General features: G+C 44.3%; 1 protein-coding gene across 6 annotated transcripts in view; it reads right to left on the reverse strand.

The window, feature by feature from the left end:
- Positions 1-13,068, reverse strand: part of lrba (LPS-responsive vesicle trafficking, beach and anchor containing) — a 280,974-nt gene that overhangs the window by 132,642 nt on the left and 135,264 nt on the right. For all 6 annotated transcript variants that reach the window (XM_080759177.1, XM_080759176.1, XM_080759175.1 and 3 more), the window contains exon 36: positions 9,033-9,199. In XM_080759177.1, the coding sequence (XP_080615303.1) occupies positions 9,033-9,199 (167 nt within the window). The remainder of the gene's footprint in view (positions 1-9,032; positions 9,200-13,068) is intronic.

Consider the following 13,068-nt stretch of genomic DNA (forward strand, 5'->3'; position numbering starts at 1 on the left):
GTAGCAGTGGTGGGGGCTGACACACCGCAAAGGGGTTAGTCAAAGGAGATAGCCTTTGACTAACTACTGGCCCCTCACAATCGATACCTGCAGATATTACATCCAGAGACAGAGAGAGGGGGAGAGAGAGAAGCCCTTAAACTTCCCAAATGGCTTTTCATTCAGATATTGATCAGCACCTTTTTATCGTGACCTTGCACCGCCAAGGCCATATACTTTCTTAAGGGTATATGAAACTCATAAATCTGAGAGTTGCTACACAGTGGAGCGGGGAGCAGGGAGCTGGGAGCAGTGAGGCAGGATGGGGTAATTGGTCTTTGTGGAGCGGGGATGGAGGCCTCCTCTCACACAATATAAGAAGGATTCCATTACATGGATGAGCAGGAGAGGAGAGGAGAGATGAGGAGAGCAAAGGAGAGGAGAGGATAGAACAAGATGGTAATAGGAACTGTGTGCAAAGACAAAGAAGAGGTTCCAAGAGGGGCAGATAAGTAGGTTTCACTCCACACTCTTTGTCACCACTCATCTCCCTGTTAGGAGACAAATTATAGTCACTTATCACTGTAGAGACTCTACATGGATGTACACTAGCATGTACACATGCTAAATACAACAGAAGACAATGGAGCAGACCAGATGAGTCAATAAGAGACAACAATACAGCAATAATACAAAAACCAAAGAACGTAGAACAGAGAAGAATATAAATTAACAGAATAGAATGGGATATATCAGACAGAATAGAAGATAAACAATGGAATATAATCTGGAGATTGTGATGCATATCACAGAATCCACCCGAACAAAAACCTCTTTAAATGTCTCTGTCCTTTCCCCTTAGGGCTAAGGAAAGTGCAGTCTACAGTGTTAACCGTTAGGCATGCTATGCTAACATATGGACACCATCAGCCGTTAATATGTTCTACCGTGACACGTTGTTACTATTCCTTACAACCCCGGCCACTGTACTGTATATACAGTAGAGGTAAATGTTATCATTAAGGCCATATTCTAATTCATATCCATGAGCTGGGCCCCTGCACGGTAGGGCATCCCCCCCTCGCAGACACACATCATTTTATATAACGCGTGGAATGCTCGTCCGTCAAGCCGCCGCACGCTCCCCAGAGATTTAGACCAACATCCTTTTTCTTCTTCTCTCGGCGTCTCACAACTTTTCTGTCCCCGACGCATGTCGCTATGTGTGATTAATGAGTCAGGACGTTTTCATATTTTCTTTTTTTTGGGTCTTCAAACTGGTTTGAGGCCTTCTGGGTCGGAGCTCTGTGAGATCCCTCTGTGCGATAGCGAGAACCTCGCTTTGGAAGACGAGCATAATCGATGACTTGTCTTTCTCTGGAGCGCCTGTTTATGCTACAATGTTTACGACTGTATTCAGGCAGATGAATGACCGCAGCTCAAGCTCCTCTGGCTTAATTGGTTTTGAAGTAGTCCGATTAAGATCTGGTCTGAAGGACGGGATCCTCTGTTCCCCTTGCAAGAGACGGAAGCCGTGGGTCTCATACCACAGCTGCTGCAGCTCAGAGTTACTGTTTGCGCTCAGGGACACAAGTATTTATAAGCAAACACACACATACCACACACACACACACACACACACACACACACACACACACACACACACACACACACACACTATAAGTATACAGCATATGACAAAATAACCCAGGGGGCTGGGGACGTTTTCAAAGATTGCTCAAGATTCACCTCGACCTGAGCATGCCAGACACTTTTTTTCCTTCATTTTCTTCCAGTCGACAACACCAAGGGAAATATGTGGCCGTGCAAGCAGCACCTACTGCTATTTTGTGTTATTTCTTTTTAGTATAAACACAAGCTAATCTAATAGTTTATCTCCATTAGAATTAAATGCCAACAAACTATCAAGTCCAAACTCTCCTATGACAAACGGAAGGTCCCATAATGTGAATCTCTATAATTAGAAGCTTTGCAGAAACAACCACTCCAATTTCTCATCGCTTCACAATCCACTTTTATGATCGGACTAATCAGATCTATAAATCTAATTAGTGTGTGGAAATAAACACATTTCCAAAGTAATATCCACAGTACAAAACATAGTTAGGAAGTGCTGCATGGGGATCTGAGCCCAGTGTTTATCCCAAATGCAACAAAAGGGCGATCTGACGGTCAGATAAGCCTGCACAGTTTTACATCCCATCCCATGGAGATCCCTGATGTCATCAATATTAAACCCATATATGGGCATGTCAATATATGGAGATCACTGATGTCTATTGGCCAGCAACTCTACATCTGACCTCAAACCTCAAGATCTCCATATATGGAGCTGACCTGTTCTGACATTCCAAATGCCATTATGTTCTGACATTCCATATAAATGCGACCACAGGTTGCATTTACTATGAAATTGTGCATTTCCCCATCAGTCAGTCAGTTGTTTGGTTGGTCACCCCAGGCATGACCATATATGGACATGTATGGTCATTCCTCTTCGATGTCTCCCTTTTGACTGATACCTGTCCATTTAAACTCTAGACGGGCCTGCCCCAAAGTTAGTGCAGTCGTGCCCAGCAGCTGGCTGGGCACTCAACAGGCCCAATAATTAAGGCCCAGCCCTATCTAGGCCCTCATCAAACCCTGTACATTCAAAACACACTCCATATATGGCCAGTACAAAATTAATTCCATATGTTGAGCCAAAGCACCAGCGCTCGCCGACCTTTCTTGTGTCTGAACACAGCTTTGATGGATGTGTTCTGTCCCCCCTTCTCCGCTCCGACCATTGGCTCCCGGTCGCTGCCTGCACAGACTAGTACAAAACTCTGAAGCTGGCATTCAAAGCAACCAAAGGTATGGCACCCCCATATCTTGCAAGTCTGATCGAACCCTACAAACACTCCTGTGCGCTCATATCAGCCAACGCAGGGAAGCTGGAAGTACCTTCACTAAAATCGCAGAGACAATGCTCCACACGTCCCAAACTCTTCTTCCTTCTGGCTCCAAAACTATGGAATGCACTCAGAACTGCAGACAAACTCCCAATCTTCCGCTGTAGTCTGAAAACTCACCTCTTCAGACTCCATCTTAGCCCTTTGCCCTATTCTCGATGACTTTACAGGCTTATGCAAAGGCTCAACTTATGTAACGTAGATATAATTTTATGTAGACATAGCACTCTAGAGTATATACACATAGTTTCATTATATAGATATTCTACGGTTCTTAGCTTACGTATGATTCATGATGACTATTTTTATGTACAGTATATGATGTATTACCATGTTTTTGCTCTTGCTCACTGTAAATCGCCCATATTAAGAGTGTCTGCTAAATGCCTAAATTGTAAATTCTCTCTCTCTCCATCTCTGTACCTTTGTCTCTCAGTCTTCCTGTCTTTCTCGTGCCGCGAGTTTCCGACAGGCACAGGTATTCTAAACAGTCATGTTCTTGTGTCTTATGTTTAGGATCTCCATTGACACAGCAGAGTTCCAGTTTCCTCTCTCTTAGCCCTGCTTGCACGGTACCAGCACAGCTGTAATGTACAACGTTGTCCACAGAATGTACATAAAGAAACCCACAGACACGTTGCAGACCTTGGCTTTAGACAATGCATTAGGTATTAGGCACAGTATTAGGGATCATAATTGTGATTTAAGTGAGGGTTGAATGCACGCAATGGTTTTGGTGTTACAGCTACGTATGTATGGTACAGTATATGGCCCAACACCAGCTGAGAGAATGTGGGTGAATGTCTCTCCACTAACAACTGTCATCAAGGTGCCTTTGAGCAAGGTACTAAACCCTTTAAACCCGATATTTGCTTGACCGGAGTCCCCCAAGGTTCTGTACAAGGCACCAGCTTTTTTCCCCTCTCTTCACCAAACATAGCAGATCTACAAGATTTCAGGTGTGAAGGTGCTTAACTATGCGAGTGTCAAACTACCTTGGTTGAATGAAGTTAAATTAAAACAAATATTTAAAATGCACTTAAAATCATTATTCTACTGTTGCTAGCACACCTCTATGCCATGTCATTAAGATCAGTTAATTAATCCATTGAACAGATTATGTGCCGACATGGTCTAATATTTATAGCCAAAACTAATGAGGCATGCTATAGCTGAAGCGTCATGAGCAGTGTTCCTGCAAACAAACAGGGAATATAGCTTTAGAAAGCTTTAAAGGGCCACTTCATCCCTTTTGCAACCAGATCTTATTGCGAACGCAGTGAGCACTTACTATGAGACCTAGCAGATCATGTCTGTGTGTGTCTGTCTGTCTGTCTGTCCCGCTATCCAAATATGGAGTGTGTTGCATCAGCAATCACTCAGCTCCATATATGGGCACAAAAGGGGCCAGGTCCACTCAGCTCCATATATGGGCACAAAAGGGGCCAGGTCCACATATACAGTAACAGCGGGACAGACACACAGACAGACAGACATGATCTGCAGGGTCTCAGCTGCCCGCGTTTGCGCGTCTTACTGGTTTTGATGATGTTTGGGAGACAAGAAATCATGGAGCCCATGGACACTTTGAAATACTGAAATATCTAAAAACAGATTACACACATAAAAACCCCCAGGAAAGTGTTTATTGTCTTCCACACATCATTCAAATAAGATCTGGTTGCAAAAAGGTTGAAGTGGCCCTTTAAGCAATTTTAACCAGTAACAAAACATAATAGGGAATTCACACTTTTTCACATAAAGCAGATAAATTGCTGTTCCAAAGAAACATGGAAGGTAGAAATTGGCAATATGTGCAGGTGACATACAGTAGAAAAAAAATCAAGGGGCTTAGAAAACATTCCCCTTAAAACATGGACAAATAAGAGGTACTAGACACACTGAATTCTTGGTGGTACATTCTGATTGTGGATTTCTTTTAGACACAGTGAGATGAGCGACATTGCTATGATTAATGGATTAATTGTCCAATATAATGTGGGCAGTGTGTACTGTGTATAGGACATTACACAAGAAATGGGGAAATCCCTTTTCCAGCTTAATATGAATCTCCACCTCCAATTCAGGATCCCCCTTTTTCCTCAGCAGCAGTGCAAAAAAAAAAGACATACTACAAGATAAAATAGTAACGCTTAATATCGATATTTTGTCCATTACAGGTCAGCTGACTGTCCGGCCGAAACAGTTACAAAGCTGTTGTGCTTCGATCGGGCTCTGGCCGATCAATGTGGGGGCATACCGTTTCAATTTTGCCAGCATTGATTTTCTCTATAACACTGCAACCTCCGGAGCATTCATCTTTCTGAAGGCACGGGGGGAAGATTTGATTTACTGAAGAAAAATTGGAGTGCGCATCACAAAGATTTTTTGCCGGGGCTCGAGAGCGTGACACACACAAAGATGGATGTCCCCTCGGCTGAGGGAGCCTCCAGCCTCAGGGCGTCCATTAGAACACAGCGGAGGCTGCATTGGAAAATGAGCTGCTTATAGCAGAGAGGAGGGAGGGAGGGAGGAGGTGAGACCAGGAGGTGTGTGGAGGTGGTGAGTAAATAGGAGGATCGAAGGAGGAGGTGAGAGGCGCATGATGTGGTGAAGACGGGGTGCTGGGAAGGTGGTAGGAGTGGCACGAGGCAGTAGGAGGTGCTTAACAGAAGAGGTTTAGAGTGTGCTTGTGTGGTGTGAAAGAAAAGAAAAATGAAAAAGAAAAAAAGAAAAGCAACGCCTACTAAACCAAATCAGATCACACTAAAATCTTGATGATGACAGGATAAATATATCAGAAGAAACAGACCAAAAAGTTAAATACACCAGGACAAAATAAACAACGCAAATAATGTGGTGGGCAAGTGTCCTCATATTCAGAGTCATCCAATCACGTTCAAAACAAGGCAGGTGGGCTGACTGAAGCTGGTTTGAGTCCCATGAGGTGTGCCCGAGCAAGGCGTAAGCCAAGCAAGTGCTACATCTCACAGTGTCACACTGCGACGTATTGTGAGCTTGTAGATCAGGTACTTTTAGCAAGCAACCCAGTATAACTCATGCTCCACCCGTCTCAAATAGACACCGTTTCTAGATCACACCTTCTGCCCTCGGTTGCAGACAACAACCTCCCCACCCCATACCCCCCTTCTTCTACCCTCGGTTGCAGACAACAACCCCCCCCCCCCCCCCCCTGGATCCAGAGTGAATTGCCATGGTACATTAGTCAGCCTATTAGAATGCAATTGATGGATAACGGTATGGTATGATGGAGAGTAACAGAAAAGGGAGAGAGGGAGCGAAAGAGAGAGAAAGAAAGAGAAAGCAAGAAAGCAAGAATGAAAGAAAGAAATAAAGAAGGATATATGGAGAGAAAGGAGAACAGTGTCCCGGGAGAGTGAGAGTTGGCATTCTCCATCATCTGCCCCCATCTCTCCTCCTCTCTCTCGGTCCATCTACTCTTCCTGGGTGTCAGGTACATGAAAGATGATTTGTCTCCTGACCCAAATAAGCAGCAGTTGGATACTCAGTGGACCCACACTCACAGAGCAGAACAGAAATGGAGGGGGGTTTCTTGGAGAAGGGGGGGCAGACATGGGAGGGAGGGAAAAAATGACATGTGCCAGTTGTTCTATTTGTGGGCATCTTTGCTGGCTATTCATTTAATGTGGCTCGGTCGTTTCTTCTTCCAGACGCAGACGGCTGGCTGGCACGTTGTACACCTGAGTCTCCAAGGGACTGAGACCCAGTTCTGTGGATGAAGACAGGTAGAGAGACAAGTCCTGTCTCTCTGCCTGTCTGTCCGACACGTTTTTCCATTCCAATACAGAAAGAAAGAAAGACAGAGTGTATATATATATATATATATATATATATATATATATATATATAGAGAGAGAGAGAGAGAGAGAGAGAGAGAGAGAGAGAGAGAGAGGCAGAGAGAGAGAGAGGCAGAGAGAGAGAGAGAGAGAGAGAGAGAGCGAGAGAGAGGAAATGGAAGAGAGACTGAGCAAACACCTCTGTCGTAGTGGGGCCAGGGCTGCTGTAAGCTGGATATTAAGACACAAATTGCATTCAGGCGGGTCACGCAATGTCACAAGATATTAGATGCCTGCCGTGAGGAAACAACAATTCCCATCAGCCGGCGAGAAAATAATATTTTCATTTTCGGGGCTTTTATTGAATGGAAACTTTGGGGAATACGCCTTTATGGTGGTTGAGCAGCCCGCCTCCCATTCTACAACTCGGGAACAAAAGGTCGTAATCATGGCTGCATGTTGTCTTTGAGCTCCTGGATTACATTTTCACAGCTGAGAGGGAAAGGTGCGCGTGTGCGAGCATGCGCGTGCCGTGCACGCACACACGCACACATATGTGTGTATTTCTGTTTGTGCAATTACACACGCAATACAGTACACTTGTATCGTTACCCTTCTGATTTAAGCGCGTACGTGTGTGTGTGTGTGTGTGTGTGTGTGTGTGTGTGTGTGTGTGCGTGCATGTGTGTGCATGCGTGTGTGTGCGTGCAAATGCACAGTCCATGTTTGATGATATCAAGGAACATAGGAGTCTTCACTATAAATCACACAATATTGTTGTATTTTTGTTCCAGACACTACAGTAGATGTTTAATGCTGCGTTCTGTCTGCACCCCGTGCCATACTATGGGCGCCTGCAGTGCAACAATGGCAGCAAACGGCACCTGACCTTCGCGGTAATTGACCAAAAATATCGATGTAATGGCACGGGACTGATGGTGATTTATTAAAAGAGCTCAGCGCTCCCAGGACCTGTGCCAGCCGCTCTGCGCACACATCAACAGCCATTAGAACCTCCATCAATACTGAGACAGCATAAAAAAAAGAACAGGGGGTCAGTAATGTGGGTGTGGGGGGGGGGGGGGGGGGGTGCAGCAGAGCACAATCTCCATAGCAAACAGCAGGGCCTCGTCTGAGTAACACATGGCGGACTAATAGAAAAGCAAGATGGAAAGAAAGAGAGAGAGAGAGACAAGAGGACGGTGAGAGATGAAAAACAAAGCAAGAGTCAGAGAATCTAAGAACAAGAGGAAGGAAGAAAACGAAAAAAAAGGGAGAGAGCCAGAGAGATCGACTCCCCCCTCCCTCCCCCACTCCCCATCCACCCCCCCCCCCCCGCCCACAGCCCCCAGACGAGCCTCTGGAGAGTTGGGCTGAGCCTAACAAGCACAGAGGCGAGTGCGCCCCGGCTCGCCTGCTCGCCATTACACAGTACCTGCACAAACACACATCATTAGGGAGCAGCTCCATCGGACTGCGCCGCCTGTTTGATGAAACAAACACGGGGGATAGGGTTTCCTCCGCGCTTAATGGCCGCAGAGCTGTTTAAATGGCTTTCATCTCTGGCCGGAGCCGATGGATCACACATCGCACGGCTGACATTTCCATCGGTGTGAGAGCTAATTCAATCAAAGTCTGGAGCATTGGTTGTGTTGTGTTGTGTTATGTCAGGAGGGAAGGCTGTGGTATTATGAGATTAAAACTATTGCTGAGGCCATTTCAGAAAACAGGTGCATCCTCTCTTTGATTAAAGGCAGCTCTATATAATATTTCACTTAATTGTAACATGACTGGTAAAAAACAGCCTGACCGGAGGGGTAAAGGTTCCCAATTTACCTAGGTAAATTGGGACATTAGACTCAAATATCATATTATAAAGCATTCAACACTGCGTGTGTGTGTGTGTGTGTGTGTGTGTGTGTGTGTGTGTGTGTGTGTGTGTGTGTGTGTGGACATTACTATAAAACCAGAATCCCGTTTCAACACACTATACAATGCCTTTCACATCCTGCTTGAACAAAAAGTCCTTGTCAGACCATTCATAGTATCATGTTATGACTCAATATCATTCTGAAGCTACATGTCAGTACAATGCACACTACAGTGCTTTCTGTGACTTCAGTCACTGTGTGTGTGTGTGTGTGTGTGTGTGTGTGTGTGTGTGTGTGTGTGTGTGTGTGTGTGTGTGTGTGTGTGTGTGTGTGTGTGTGTGTGTGTGTGCGCGCGCGCGTGCGTGTGCCACTGTGCGTGTGTTTCATACCTGGCAGAGGAGTTCCCCCAGGCTCCGTGTTTATCGGTGAGGATGTTGATGATCTTCTGGACGAGCTGCGTGGCAGTCACATGATCTCTGTACTTGGCGGCTCGGATCAGGTGGTCGCACATCTTCTCCTCGTCCCGTTTCTCCGATGCATACTGGGCACAGTGGGACTGGATAGGGGGAGCACAAACACACTGTTAGAATACAGTGGCTCCAACTGTGTCACTTCTAGGACCACCATTTTGTTTACGTATTTGGCAACAATTGTATGTAACCCCCCTCCCCACCTGGAATTATCTTTTCACAATTTTATGAAAATAGCCAGCAAATAGCCGATGTATGGTATATTATAGGGTTAAAGTGACTCACTAATTTAGCTGGGGACCCCCTGGGACCACCTCTAGGATCCCACTTTGAGATCAACTGGTATTGTCACACATACCAGCATTGCCAAAGGTGTGTTTGTTAAAACTGTACAGAGAGGTTGAACCATGAATAGATGACATTAAGCTTAATTTATTAATAGAGTAAACACGTCTAGTAACTAAGCGGAAAGTATAATGCGGAAAATATGCGATATTGTAACAATTTTAACACCTTGGAATTACATTGTAATTGCTGTCTTTTTAAAACACTATGTAGAGATTTTAACACAATTGTATACCGGTACTTAAAATAGCTTTATATACGCTATACATGTTATACATGGGAACAAGTCTAACCATATAGGTTGTAATTGTTCAATAAACATTGCATAATAGGCTTAGAGCAAACTTAAGGTCAAATCAATATACACTCACACATGCGCACGCAAAGCACATACACAAACTCACAGCCCCCACCAACACACCCACGCACACACACACACACACACGCAACTGGATTCTATGTGGAGAAATTCTATCCAGAGTAGAAGCAAATGAAAAGCAGAGGGTCATTTTTGTCCTGTTGTCACAGTGATTAATAACAGTGGACAACGTATTTACTAATGCCCTCCAGCAAGCCAAATCACACCCGCACCCACAATGCACAGGAAGGACATTTTTCTCTGTCGGAATTTGTTATCAGAAAGGGCCTTTGAACTTGGAGATGGTAAAAAAAAAGAAAAAAACACATTCGAAATAACCATAAAACCTTAAACGTTGCTTTTATTTCCACAATGAGGATTTTGAAATTATTTGTTTTATTTTTAAAGCAGGCCAGTGTAACTAACTCGATGTGCTATAGCCATTAATTTTTGCATGGTACAGCGAGCTATGCAGATAATCACACTGGTTATGGCCCATTTATGTTTTCCTCTGGTTACAATATCAATAATAAAAACTCACAATTCAATTCTTAATGTCGCGTCGGTAGTATAATACTGGCCTTATCAAATTAACCTTAAGCCAACCTGCTGGGAAAAATGACCATACAGTAGCCATCACTTCAGAGACCCCGGCCTGCTGTCCCAAAGTTACCAGTAAAAACCAGTAAGTGCTTTATAATGGGCCCTCCTCAACCATTTCAGCAATGACTTTTCATATCTGACAGAAAATCTATAGGTATAAATCACATTAGCGGGGCTATTCTGCAGGCTATTGGGTTCTAATTATCAATCTATGTCTCTTTGTGGAGCATTAGAGAAGGCCTTGACCTTCCAGCAGGGTGACCTGAGAAACCAGCGAATAAAAATGGAGCTACGGGAGAGGTGCTCTTCTGCAGTCCAATGTTTTAGAAATGTTTTAAAACCGGAAGAAAGGGTGTTATCTCTCCGAGTGTGTGCACGTGAATCTCCAACCAGAATGTTTCAGTATGTGCATGCGATTCCCCCCAAAGTCAAACCACATGACTGTATAAGGCTGAATAAGTGTGCGTGTGATGTGTGTTTTTCAATGCTCGACTGTGCGGTTGTCCTTTCATTAAAGGATAATTCCGGACCAACAGCTTTCTTACCTTAATCTGATGTTATTATATCCAAGAACAAGTGGTACAGGTGAAATATTACTATTAATTATATTAATATTGGGCTCACGATAAGGATACGATTTTATATATATTTTTGTTTTTGAGGGGCGCTCCTATATACAGGTTTAATGTTTGTTTTTAAAAACACCATTGACAAGAAAAGAGAATTTAATGTTTGTTTTGTCTCAATGTTTGTTTTACATCATCATGTTGTAAGATGATAAGAGCGCCCTTATATTTGCTGTGGAGGAATCTGACTAACAGTAATAATAAATGAAATAAACTATTTGTACAGCACTTACACTAATGTACGGTAGGTCAACAAGGGTCTTTGGGAGAGTCTCTCTCTCTTTGTATATAATATATATATATGGAAAATAGAAACCTATAATGATTTTTTTTTAAAAACTATATATTGGCGTGAATCCGAGTTTTCAGGCATTATTACATGAACAAACATTGTGTGTGTTCACAGTGACCAGCTCTGCAGCGTTTCAAAGCCCCCTAAACAAACTAAACAGCAGACCCCACGTCAGTCCATTTCCACTTGCCGCTGCAAACTGAGGCCAGCCTGTACAAGTCTGCAGTCCTAATCAGCAGCTCTGGGTTCACAGTCATAACCATAAACAAACACTTCACCACCTGTGTGTCCTGCCTGCCCAGACACCCCCCCCCCCCTCCATGCTGTAATGGGCTGCTCTCATAGCTCAGGCCAACATTGGCTACGGGGAAGAAAAGGGCCAAACGCAGACTCAACCGCTTAAAATAACAGACCCAAGAAGGCTGGACGCGAAACTAGTGCCGCTAATACCTGGAGTGAGGTTTGGCTACAAAGTGGAAAAGACAAGTCACTGCAAATTAGGGAGGTCATTCCATGGACATCAAGTCATAGATTACTGCTTGGGTTTACTTATTTTGGACTGCTTCTATGGGGCTTCGAATACTACAGCTACAAATCATACATTATACAGCTTAAACTAATTCTCCAGTCGTGTGTACTCACTATCTCCACTGTCAGAACAAAGGATATTTAGCAACACGCAGTGATGATGATCAATCACTTATTAAATGTAGGGGGGTACCTTGTGAAAACATACACGTTTAAATGTCAGAGCAAGAAAGGTAAGTTCATGCAAAAAACCTAGAAAACAGAGCCTGTTGCTATTGGCAACTAGAAGCTCACTCTGGGCTGTTGGATTGGTTATGCCGAGTATAAACATACTTTCAAATCGTCTCTAATAGCCTACAACACATTTACCACCAAAAAACTCAGCCAGCTGAATAACATTCAGAACGTCAGCTTGAACCTGAAACTGTTCCATTTAGCTATCCCTAGCCCTCTATTCAGACTTCCTCCACCACTATTACCACCACCAGCAGGGGCACCATGAGCAGGCAAGCGAGACCTTTATGACTTGCGACACTGTAATCATGGGCAGCACCTTCCATTACGTGGCCTGGCTGACAGGGTCGGGCGGCATGGGCGCCTGCCTCCCACCAGAGGAGACAGCCCGCATGGAGACAGGATGATAATGGCTGGCATTAATCGAGTCAATTACACAGAGCCGTGTCTCCCACAATTCATCCACGACTCAAATAAATAACTAGGGATGTGTGTGGAGCAAGAGGTGGATGCGGCCAGCCGCTGACTGGATACAAGACTTTGGGGTACGCATAATGGCGAGAATGTCATTCGGCGTTATGCAAGACGGCGACATCGATGAGTCGTTACAACATATCTCGCATATGAGCCAAGTGTAAATTACACAGGTTTGTTTCAAAGCCGAGCATATGGCACGCAGCAGCCTCAGTTAGCTGACGTTAACAATGGACTGAACAGCTAGCCGTGTCACCACGGTCATGTTGTTACCATGATGATCCCACCGACAGGAAGCAAACAGGAAGCAAACAGAGAGTGATGTAATAGGAGAATAACGTCAGCCCCCATTTAAACACTCAAGACGATTGTCACTGTTGTTTCAAGAGATCAGCCCCTCCTCCCTCATATTATTACCATACATGCAACAGACAAGAAGAACAGTTGAATGTTGTGATGTAGAGCCAACATATTAATGTCAGCTGGATCTAATTG

This window comes from Protomyctophum bolini, assembly GCF_963924005.1.
Source record: "Protomyctophum bolini genome assembly, chromosome: 3".
NCBI classification, from domain to species: domain Eukaryota; kingdom Metazoa; phylum Chordata; class Actinopteri; order Myctophiformes; family Myctophidae; genus Protomyctophum; species Protomyctophum bolini.